Source organism: Heliangelus exortis, chromosome 16 (assembly GCF_036169615.1).
Source record: "Heliangelus exortis chromosome 16, bHelExo1.hap1, whole genome shotgun sequence".
In the NCBI taxonomy this organism is placed as follows: Eukaryota; Metazoa; Chordata; class Aves; order Apodiformes; family Trochilidae; genus Heliangelus; species Heliangelus exortis.
The window spans coordinates 3,009,385-3,020,454 of record NC_092437.1 but is presented as its reverse complement, the minus strand read 5'-3'; the positions used below and the strand labels follow the sequence as shown (position 1 = coordinate 3,020,454).

General features: G+C 46.3%; 1 protein-coding gene across 1 annotated transcript; it reads right to left on the bottom strand.

The window, feature by feature from the left end:
* Positions 1 to 5,851: 5,851 nt before the first annotated feature.
* Positions 5,852 to 10,539, bottom strand: LOC139803494 (uncharacterized). The gene is made up of 6 exons (XM_071759706.1): positions 10,365 to 10,539; positions 9,822 to 9,881; positions 9,290 to 9,628; positions 8,493 to 8,568; positions 7,936 to 8,022; positions 5,852 to 7,228 (listed from the first exon to the last, which is right to left on the bottom strand). Exons 1-6 carry the CDS (start codon positions 10,537 to 10,539, stop codon positions 6,781 to 6,783), a joined length of 1,185 nt encoding a protein of 394 aa, XP_071615807.1. The 3' UTR covers positions 5,852 to 6,780.
* Positions 10,540 to 11,070: the final 531 nt, after the last annotated feature.

Sequence of the window (11,070 nt, the reverse complement as noted above, 5' to 3'; positions counted from 1 at the left end):
CCTCCTCCTCCTCCTCCTCATCCTCATCCTCCTCATCCTCATCCTCCTCATCCTCATCCTCACCCTCCTCATCCTCCTCATCCTCATCCTCCTCATCCTCATCCTCATCCTCCTCATCCTCATCCTCCTCATCCTCATCCTCCTCATCCTCATCCTCATCCTCATCCTCATCCTCATCCTCCTCATCCTCATCCTCCTCATCCTCATCCTCCTCATCCTCATCCTCCTCATCCTCCTCATCCTCATCCTCATCCTCATCCTCCTCATCCTCATCCTCCTCATCCTCATCCTCATCCTCATCCTCATCCTCATCCTCCCCCCTTGGGTTCCTGACCCTCTGGGCTACACTACTCTGGTTAATCAATAAGCACCATTTAGTCCTGGGCTTGTTGGGGTGCAAACTTCTCCATTACTGAGTCAGGCATCTTGTCCCCTTCACTCCAGCCAACTCCCTGTGCCAAAAAAACCCAAAAAACCCAAAAAACCCATCCCATAAAACATGGAATTAAAAGAAAAGAGGTCAGCAAACTGCATCTTACAAGGAGTGAAATGTCCTGGAGATCAGGAGATGCTGGGGCAACAAGGGAGATGAATGGGGCATGGTACTCACCAGCCTGAATCTTCCAGCACTGAGATGAAAAAAAACCATGGGATGAAAAATCCACACCTTGGGATTTTCCTGGGATAATGTCCTGGTTTGGGCCAGGATAAAGGTGATTTTCTGTCTTGTACTTTTGCTTTTAGCTAAGTCTCTTGTAAGTAGTTGCACTTGCTGAAATTACCAGCAAGTTTCTCAGACAGTGTGTGTTTCTAGGACTGATAACACTTGATGTTTAGAGTTACTGCTAGAGACTGGTATGCAGAGCCAAGGACACTGCTCAGCTCTGAGGAAAACATAAAGAGGTCCCACTTGCAGCCTCCTTTGGGGAGGAACGACAAGATAGATGCCAGAATTGACCAAACAGAGGATTCCATCCCATACACCTCATCCTCAGTATAAATTTGAGGCATCATGAGGGCCAAGCCATGATTTCCTGCTTCCAGCTTCCAGCTGCCTGCCCTTCCTGCCTTTCCTGCTTCCCTTCCTTCACCCAGCATCCTGGAAGGATCCCATCCATTCCTCTGCCTGTGCTCCTGATCCATCCCAGCCCTTATCTCTGTGTTCCTGCCTCCAGCTCCCAACTGCTCCTGACCCCAGGAGTCCAGCCTGGACTTTCCCAGAGCTGCCCTGCAGCCTCGGGGGTGACGTGAGAGTTATTGGGGGGAAGGGGGGAGGAACGTGGTATCCATTTTCTTGTATATTTGTATATATTTAGTCATTTTCCCTATTTATCGTTACTGTTTCATTAAAGTTGTGTAGTTTAGTTTCCAGCCCATCAGTATCTCTCCCTTATTCTCTCTCCTTTCTTATCAGGGAGGAGAGAGAGATTAATAGAGAGCATCTGTTACTCAGTTTAATTGCTGGGCCAGTGTTAAACCCTGACAGATAACCAGAGAGGGGCAAGCACAGGGCTGAGCAGCTCCTCTGCCAGGTTCTTCCTCCGCCAGGTTCTTCCTCCACCACCAAGGGACTTGGAGAAGAACCCAAGTGATGGTTGAGCCCTCAGGAGGAGCTCCAGCACCCTGAGTGGGGCTCACACTTCACTGGAAGGGTTTTACCCACCCGTGGGCCTGGTCCTCGAGGGTTTGATCAAGTCCCGGAGCTCAGGTGGAGCTGAACATCACACCTGGATCCCAAGTTTTCAGGGCCCGTTTCCACGTGCTGCAAATCCAGGGAAGGAGAGCTGGGAAGCTGCAGGCAGAGGGCTCCAGGCTCCCTCCCTCTCATCTCTTTTTGGCCTCTGAATATAATTAATTTAGGCTCTCACGAGGCAATTCATATCCAGATTTTATTAGAAATGGAAGGCCCTTTGATTTCCTCGGTGTATTCACCACGGAGGGGACTGGTGCTGTGGTTAATTTTATTTCTGTGTTTTAATAACCACCTCCCCATCTGACTCTGAATAGATGGGAGAAGATAGAGAGAGATGAGTTGGAACAGAATCATGTGCTGCAGACAGAGAAATAGAGGTAAAAATGACGGGTGATGGATGTCTGACTGAAGCAGAGAGACGAAAGATTGCTCCAGGTTATAAATAAATTTGATATATTTGCACACCTACCAGGTATCTCTGTGCACTCCCCCAAAAATATGCAGTTATGCTTTCAAGAAAAATGTAGAATGATAAAAAAATTACATTTGTCAAAAAGAAAAAAATGTTCCAGAAGTGCAAATGTAATGTACACACACACAGAGCTCTGGGGCCTCGTCGCTGTGTGTGGCTTCTTTCTCTCACTCTTGTTTGAAGCTAATAAGCTAAAGACTTGCCAGAAAAAAATAAAATAAAATGAAATAAAATAAAATAAAAAATAAAATAAAAATAAAATAAAATATAATATAATAAAAATAAAATAAAATATAATATAATAAAAATAAAATAAAATAAAATAAAATAAAATAAAATAAAATAAAATAAAATAAAATAAAATAAAATAAAATAAAATAAAATAAAATAAAATAAAAATAAAATAAAAAATAAATTAAAATAAAATAAAAAATAAAAATAAAATAAAATAAAAAAATAAAATAAAATAAAAAATAAAAAATAAAATAAAATAAAAAATAAAAAATAAAAAATAAAATAAAATAAAAATAAAAACAAAATAAAACAACATAAAACAACATAAAACAACATAAAATAACATAAAATAAAATATAAAATAAAATGAAAATAAAATATAAAATAAAAATAAAATAAAAATAAAAATAAAAATAAAAATAAAAATAAAAATAAAAATAAAAATAAAAATAAAAATAAAAATAAAAATAAAAATAAAAATAAAATCTCCTGACACTGAGTAGCTGTGTGCTGAATGCCAGCAGATGACACCCAGCTTCAAGCTCCCCCAAACCAGGGCTTGGCCTTTTAACCTTTCATTGCCCCCTCCAAGGGGAGCATCCCCAATTCCTGGTGAGCAATCCCCAAATCTCTGGTGAGGGATCTCAAACCAAGAGAAGGCACAAGCAGGAGCCACTAATTCTGCATCAGAAGGTTTTGGAAGCTTGGAGCATCAGAGTGCCCTGGAAGCAGCTGTGTGGGACTCAGCTGCAGGGAGCTGGGCTTTGGGGCCCTCAGTGAAACCCCAGAATGTCCATTTGAACATTATTCCTCCATTTGAACATTATTCCTCCATTTGAACATTATTCCTTTAGCTGACACTCACGGATTTCATTGGATTCATCACTCCCAGGTTCCAAGGGATGCAGGAGGTGCAGGGCTTGCAGGATGCAGTGGGGTGGCTTCCACGCAAGACAAGAAAAGGACAAATTAGAATCAGCCTGTGCTGGAGGCTGAGGAGCCCTGAACAGAGTCGTGGACTTAAAATTAAAATAATAAAGCACCTGAGACTTTTTCTCCTGGTTTTTCTTGCTTCCCCAGTGAAGCCAGCCCTGCAGCCAGAGGAAGGCTGATGGGTGACAGGCTGGGAATGTTCCCAATTTTCCCTGAATTCCCCTGGCTGGCTGGCAGGGAGCAATGCACAGAGGGGTGACCAGGAGGGGGTGGCCGTGCCCTATTTCCTTTGGGGTGCTGGGGGCTGAGGGCCCTCAGAACCCTGCAATGTCCCTGCCACACCCTGGCTGAAACGTGGCAGCCTCTGAGGACAGCATTGCTGCCCTGATTCCTGCTGAAAAGAGGGAGAACTGGATGTTTCAGGATGTCCTGGATTTGCCAAGTCCCAAACACAACTTCCCTGAAGACCACGCAGAGGTTTGAGCCCAGTTTGTGCTGCCCAGCACCCAGAGGGCCCAGAAGCTGAACAAGAGCATCAGTTTGGACAAGATGCTGAACAATTCATCTCCACCTGCCCAGCCTTCTCCCAGCAATTCCCCTAAAGCTGCCCTTCACCACTTGAAGAGACACACGAGCTTTGAACAGCCCCGAGTGAAGTGGTTCTGCCACAAACCCTCCTCCTCCATCATCCCTGACCTCCTCACCCCTGGAAGGGATGCCACATCTCCACGCTCTCTGATCTTTCCTCTCCAGGCTGATTTGCCAGAGCTGGAGATCAGGGAGGTGAAGAGCATCCCCATCCTCACGGTGCTCTTTGATCCTCCCCAGCCACCAGTGCTCCCAATTAGCCTGGCAGCTGCTGCTGCTGCTGCTGCTGGCTCACAAATACCTTCAAAACAAAGCTGAGCAAAAAGCCACCCACCTTGCCTTTCTTCAGCCCTATCAAAGCCACCAAGAGCAGCTCAGGACAACTTTGATTGCCAACAAGGACCCCCTGGAGTGGTTCCTCGTTACCTCCGGGGCTGTGCTGAGCATCCCTCAGCCCACGCTGCTGGCTCCTCTCCCCTCAAGTGCTCACAAGCCTGGTGGGCTCTGAAGTTCACCTTTAAGGAAGCCACCAAAGGTTCTTTTCAAGCAGAAAGGTCACCAGGCTCATCTGCTGCCCCAGGAGCTGATTAGAGAGGACTCGTGGCAGGAGCCGTCGCTCCCCTGCAGCGGCTCCGTCCTCTCGCTCTTCTTTTTTTTCATTTCATCTCCCTCCTTTTGCAGTAATGATCTGCAGCTCCTCGGAAGGGGCTCAGCAGGGGAGGAGAGCAGCAGCAGGAATCTGAATAAATACCATTTCTGAGCTGGCTTTCCAGGCTGCAGCTTGGCCAGGGATCCGCTGGGAAGATTCAAGGGAAGAGGAGCACTGGAGGAGGTGCTTGGCTGCAGGAGGTGATGGTGGGACCACGGCTGGGCAGGGTGCTCTCCATCCCTCCCTCTGCTGTGGGACACACGATGTGGCTGGGAAGGAGCAGCAGAAGATGTGTGGAAAACCCCCAGGGCTGATGGAAAACAAGCCCCAGCAGAATGAGGCTGTTTGTGCTTCCTCAATCTTCTCTCTGATAAATCAGCATTAAAACCAAACCTGGGGTCCCTCCTCCAGCAGTGGCACCAACCTGAGGTCTTGTCTGCAGTGGGAAAACCAGATGGTGCTGGCAGGGAAGCTGGATTTTAAGGGGTGTTTCTGCACAGAGGAGGTTTTGGGGTGGTTCTGTTCAGTTTGAGAGTACCTTCCAGGATTCTTGGCTCTTGGTCATCAGTTCCAGCTGCTGCCCAAGCCAAGGCCCACACAGACCAGAAGCCATGGCTGGGATGTTTGCAAAACAGAGCTTGGAAAAGCATTTGCACTGGGAAAACAGAAGGAATATCTTTAGTTACTGGCTAGCAGCAAATTAGCATAATTGTTCAACACATCTGATGAAAACAGAGCCAAAACCAGTGGCAAGCCCAGCTCCCACCCAAAGCAAACTGCTTCATGGCATCAACCTCACTTTAATGTTCTTGTTTTTCAGCTAGAAAAAAAAAAAAAAAGGCAGAGGGGGGGAGGAAAAATTCTGGAAAAAGAAAAAAACATCTCCATTTGCTTTGTTTTCTTTCAAAACAGCTCTTTGTTTTCCAAGACATTTATTTTGCATTATTATTTCTCATGTAGCTGTGAAGAAATTAAATACTTGAAAACAGAACAAAACAGATGAATTAAACCCGATGTTTTGATTAACACAAAGCAACCAACATTTCCTCTCCTGAATAATTTTGAAATTAAACTTAGAAACCCAATTTCTTGTCTGAGAAGCCTCTTTATAAGAGAACGTTTGGCATTTTGCAGCACTCCTGTTATGTGGACTGGTGTCAGCATCTTATTCTTTTAATGCTCAAACCACTTTTAATCCATCCACACTCCAGCTCTGAACTATTTAGGAAAATACATTTCTTTTTAGCCCTTCTCTACAGCTTCCCACACAGCAAAGTCCCTGGAAATTTTTAGCTAGGGTATAAATGATCTTTTTAAACTGCACTGACTGTGTTCTGTGTCTTTTTTTTGAGGGGAAGGTGCAGCTACAGTGGGCAATGTTTTGCCCTCCATCCCCCACTCTTATATCATAAAAACGTGCAGGATTTATCCTTGGAAATAAAGTGGTTTTGCAAGGAAAATTAATGTCCAGTAATTTCCATGGGCAAGCACTTCTCTTGTTCAGCTGAGTTTTGTTGGGGAAGACAAACAAGTGAAAACAGAGGAAGAACTGAAATTCTCTCTCTTAGAATGTTCTGTGGGGTTGTTTTCCCAATTCTGCCTTTCTGCTGCTGCAGGAAATTGTAGCACACATTTTCTGGGAGAAAAGAGAGCAAATATCCCACAGGCAGGAGGAGACAAGGTGTGAGGAGAGAAGCTGTGTGGGGTGGCACAAAGTCCATCACCAGCTGAGTTCCCATTTTCTTTGGGCTTCCACTCCCTACACCAGAGCCAAACTTTCTCCTTAAGAGAAAGGGACCAAGCTGACTTCCTGACCCATCCTCAGACCCAACAGAAACCCTGAAAATTTTGAGCATGGCTATCAAAAAGGCCCAGAGATCATTCCACGTGTCCACAGCGAGGTTTGCAGCCAGCTGGAATGGAAAGGGCCTTGGAAAGCACTGTCAGATGGGCACCAACCCAACCAAGCTGGGCAAACGTCCTGCTCGATGAACACAGGCAGAGGTTTGGCAGCCAAAAGTTTGTGTTTGGTTTAGAGAGTGTTTTTAGTGGGTGTTTTTAGTGATTTGTGTTGGCTCCCTGGAAGGGATGGGCTGGGAAGCAGCAGAGCAGACTCAGCTTTCCTGGGAAGTCTGCTCAGGGACACAGGTGAGCCCGGTCGGAAGAAACACCACATCCCCCCATCCATCCATCCATCCATCCATCCATCCATCAGAGGCATTCTGTTTTGAACTTTTGCCTCAGGGCTTTCTGCACGTTTTGGATCTTCTCTGTGATCACCGTGTCGCTGAGGTGAGCCCCAAACTTCTGCTTCAGGAGCACCCGGATGATTTTGATGCAGCGTTCATCCATCATGGGCTTCGCCTCCCGGAAAGTGTTGCCCCTCCTGCCCGTGATGGAGTGGCTCTGGATGTAGTCGGATGTGAAGAGCTTGTAGAGCAGGGTCTTGCAGGCAGTGCTGATTTTCTGGTCGAAGCGGATGGTCTCTTTCAGCTCCTCCTTGGTGTAGCCATTGAAGAGCTCCACCACCTCGCAGGGTTGCCGCTGGGGCTCCTCCTGGAAGGAGAGGGATTCCAGCCTCTGCACCTTCTTCTTCAGGGAAAGAACATCCTGTTGGAGGTCCAGCACCATCCTCTCCAGCTGCTCTATCTTCTCTTCCCTGAAAAATGAAATGTGGGGTATAACAAGGAGAGCCCGTGGCCTCAGCCTTGTTGCTCGAGGTTGGGGCATCTTCAGCCAAGTGCCTCCTGCAAGCAGGGAGAGGACAAATCCTCTGCCAGCCCAGCTACACCTGGGTGAGGAGTAAGTCAGGAGGGAGTAAAATGAGCTGGTCTGGACTTTTCAGTAGCTCAGAAACGCTGAGGGTTTAACTCCCAACTTCCCCTTGTCATGCACACCTGGAGACTTAGCTGCTCAGTTATCTTTCCAGCTGGAAGGGAAGGTATTGGCCCTGTTCTGCCTGTCCACCACCACCAGTGGTAGGAAACAACAGACATGCAAGAAATTACAATGCAAATACTGGAACGTGATGTTTTGGCACCTATTTCTTTGCAGTAAAAGTGTCCCCGGCAGCTCCTTCATCACTGGCTTCTGGTCACCAAAGGAATGGACAAGAAAGCAACACACAGCCGTGTTCAGACATGAGAGTTGTCATTTGGATTGTCCCAACAAGAGCTCTGTGGGCTCTGCTCTGGTTTGGAGACTTTTTCACCTCTAACTCCAAGCCCCTGGCACTGATCCTACAGAGATTCAGCAGCTCTTGGGGCTAAAATTGCCCCATTAGGTCTCCCAGCTGTGGTCTGGCCGCTCATTCTTGCAGCGTGGAGGAAACTACGGTTAAAATAAATGTCTTCTTTTGCCACTTACCTTTCCATTTCACTGGGACCAAAGTTTTTCTGAGCTCTCTCAAAGTCTCCTGTCCCTCGCACAGCGTCGAACTTTCGCTCTTCACAGCTGGAAGAAAGAAGCAAGCTGGAAACCATGGCCATGGGGAGCTCCACCTTCCCCTTCATTCCTGGGGAGAAGTGTCTGTAATTCACAGGCTGGCATTGGAAGCAAGGACAGTTCTCTTTTCACTTATAACAAGAACAAAATGGATCAAGAAGGAATACCAAGGGTTCTTCACCTGGAACCGCCTCCTGTCCACTCGTTCCCACCCAGAGCCAGCCCTGGAATGCAGATTTTGGGGACCTTCCATTTGACCCACCAAGGGGTCGGGACTCCAGGGCAGAAGGGACTCAATTGCTCTTCAATATCTACCCACACAATCTCTTATTACCCTCTGCACTTTTGGGGTTTTTTTTGTCTCCATTAGCATCTAATGAAAGTGAGCACCCCCAGGGCATGGACACAGAGCCCCCCTCTAGGAGATAAAAATTTGTGGTGTGAAACATCCAAGGGTCTGGCTGCACTTTTAGTGTTACCTGTTCAGACAGACGTGGTGCTGGCACCGGGACACGATGCCATCTGACTTCCTCTTCGGTGGCAGGGCAAGAAAATCTGCAGGTAGGGTGGGAGAGAAGCTGAACAAATCTCTTCTGGGGAAGGTCCTGGAGATCCCTCTGTGCCCAGAACAGACTGGGCAAGCTCTCCTGCTGGGCTGCACAGCCACACATTCCTGCCTTTCCATAAACAGAGGGATCCAGGTGTGTTTTCCAGGATTGAACTGGAGGGATTTTGGTATTAGAAGAAGGGGATCTATCTCAAGGGCTGCTTCTCTTCCCATCAGAAAGGCAAAGCAAGCAGAGCCAACGTGCTCTGGACACTGCTGTTAGCAGGCAGGTAATGAACCAGAATGCTTCTGTAAGTATATTAATGTAGGTAGTGAAGGATGAAGAAGTGGGGCAACAGGGAAATCTGAGGAGGTTTGGCTCACTGAGACACAAGGATTGGGATATTTCACAGTTATTCAGGCAGACAGGGTTGTCTTTTAGTTTGGGAGGAAAGAACTGCTAGCACAGGAGGAAGAGTTGGTGCTTAACAGAGCAGCCACCATGTGCTGCCAGACAGACATCTCCCTTCAGACACATCTCCCCTCCTGGAGGGGATCACCGAGGTAGGAAAGGACCAGAAAATTTCACCTCTAACCTTTGTAACCCTGGGAGAAAGCAGACAGAACAAAGCCAAGGTCTCCCAGCAGCTCTGAAGGTCCCCATCCCAACCTCCCCTTCAGAACAAGACAGAAAAGAGGAGCCAAAGTCCTGATTTACATCCCCATTACCTCTGGTGGTTGGAGCAGCCTTGTCCTCTTCCCCTTGGGAAGTCCCTGGCATGGCCACGGTGACAAAAGTGGATGGGGGAGTGAAGGCACTGGCTGGATGAGGAGGTCCTGCCAGGGAGCTGGAGTTTTCTGCCACGTTTTCCAGGCCATGTCTCTCCTTGGAGCTGGAGGAGCCAGCAGTGTCCCTGGGCAGGGCATCCTCAGCTGCCCTCAGCAGTGCCCTGGCAGGATAAGTCCTCTCACCCTGGTATTTCCTGGATGCATTGGCCGGGGTCCATTTTGGGAAGGTTTTCCTGGATTTTTTTGGCTGGGGTGGCATCAGGACAGCTGGATCTTCTTCTGAAAGCAAGTTGGATACTTGAGATGTGCAGTGAGGTACCAGCGTGGTGGATCTCCCACCTCCCTCCCCGTGCTTCCTACCCTGATTGTAGGGCTGGGGAATTTCTGGCAGGATTGCAGTGGTCTCATCACCCTCCCAGCCCAAAATCCCAAGGGGGGTAGCAAGGTGCAGCCTTCAAAGGCCCCTACTCACTGAGCTTCTCCAGGAGGTGTCTGTCCTCCAGCAGCTTCTTCTCCAAAATATCTTTGTGCTCTGGGGAAAGAGAGGGATTTTCAGCACCGACCTCCTTCTCTAAAGCTTCATAGAACCCCAGAATCAACCACAGAACCATGGAATCATTTGGGTTGGAAGGGACCTCTGAGATCATCAACTCCAACCCTTGATCCACTCCCCCCGTGGTTCCCAACCCATGGCACTGAGTCCCATAAAAACCTCCAGGGATGGAGAATCCCCCCCTCCCCACCCATTCCAATGCCTGATCACCCCCTCCTTAAAGAATTCCTTCCTAATATCCTAAACCTAAACCCTATCCCACCCTAACCCTCCCCTGGCAGAACTTAACCCTCTTGTCTTACTGGCGGCTACTTGGGAAAAGACCCCGAAGCCCTCCTGGCTCCAAGCTCCTTCCCGGGAGTCGTAGGGCGGGATGAGCTCTCCCCTGCGCATCCTCTCCTCCAGGCTCAGGTTTTTCCTGAGCATCCCATCACTGCCAACCCCCCCAGGGATCTCACTCACCGCTGATCCCTTCCACCATCCCCCAGTAGAGGCCGCTAAACCCGGGGCACCGGGCCAGAACCTGCTCGCCCACGGCGTAGAGGTGGAAGGGCTTGCGGGGCTCCCTGATGTTCTCCATGCTGATCACCCGGCTGCCATCCGGCCAGCTGATGAGGACGTAGAGCTTGGCGGACATCGGGGCTGCCACCTGGAGACCAGGATTAAACCCTCCATTATTCTTTTTTTTTTTTTTTTTTTTTTTTTTTTTTTTTTTTTTTTTTTTTTCCCTTGATATCATTTTTATTTTATTTATTTTCTTGTATTAATTTTAATGGTATTTAATTCTTATTTTATTTTTATTTATATTACTCTTATTTATTTTATTAAAATTTTTATTTTATTATTTATTTTAATTTTTATTTACATTCTCATTGTTTATTTATTTACTTATTGGTTTATTTTTATTTTCATTATTTTTTTATTAATTTTAAAATTTTATTTATATTATTATTTTATTATTTATTTTGATTTTTATTTATATTATCGGTTTATCTATTAACTTATTATTTTTCTATTTATTTTTATATTATTTTTATTTTATTTATTTTTATTTTATTTTTATTTATATTATTTTTATTTTATTAATTTTTATTTATATTATTTTATTCATTATTTATTTTTAAATTTTATTTATATTATTATTTATTAATTATTATCTTATTTAATT

Coding starts and splice junctions, on each gene's coding strand:
- LOC139803494 (XM_071759706.1), bottom strand. CDS start 10,539: ATGTCCGCCAAGCTCTACGTCCTCATCAGCTGGCCGGATGGCAGCCGG. Junction 9,882..10,364: donor GATGGTGGAAGGGATCAGCG/GTGAGTGAGATC, acceptor CTCTTTCCCCAG/AGCACAAAGATATTTTGGAG. Junction 8,023..8,492: donor CACCACGTCTGTCTGAACAG/GTAACACTAAAA, acceptor TCTTTCTTCCAG/CTGTGAAGAGCGAAAGTTCG.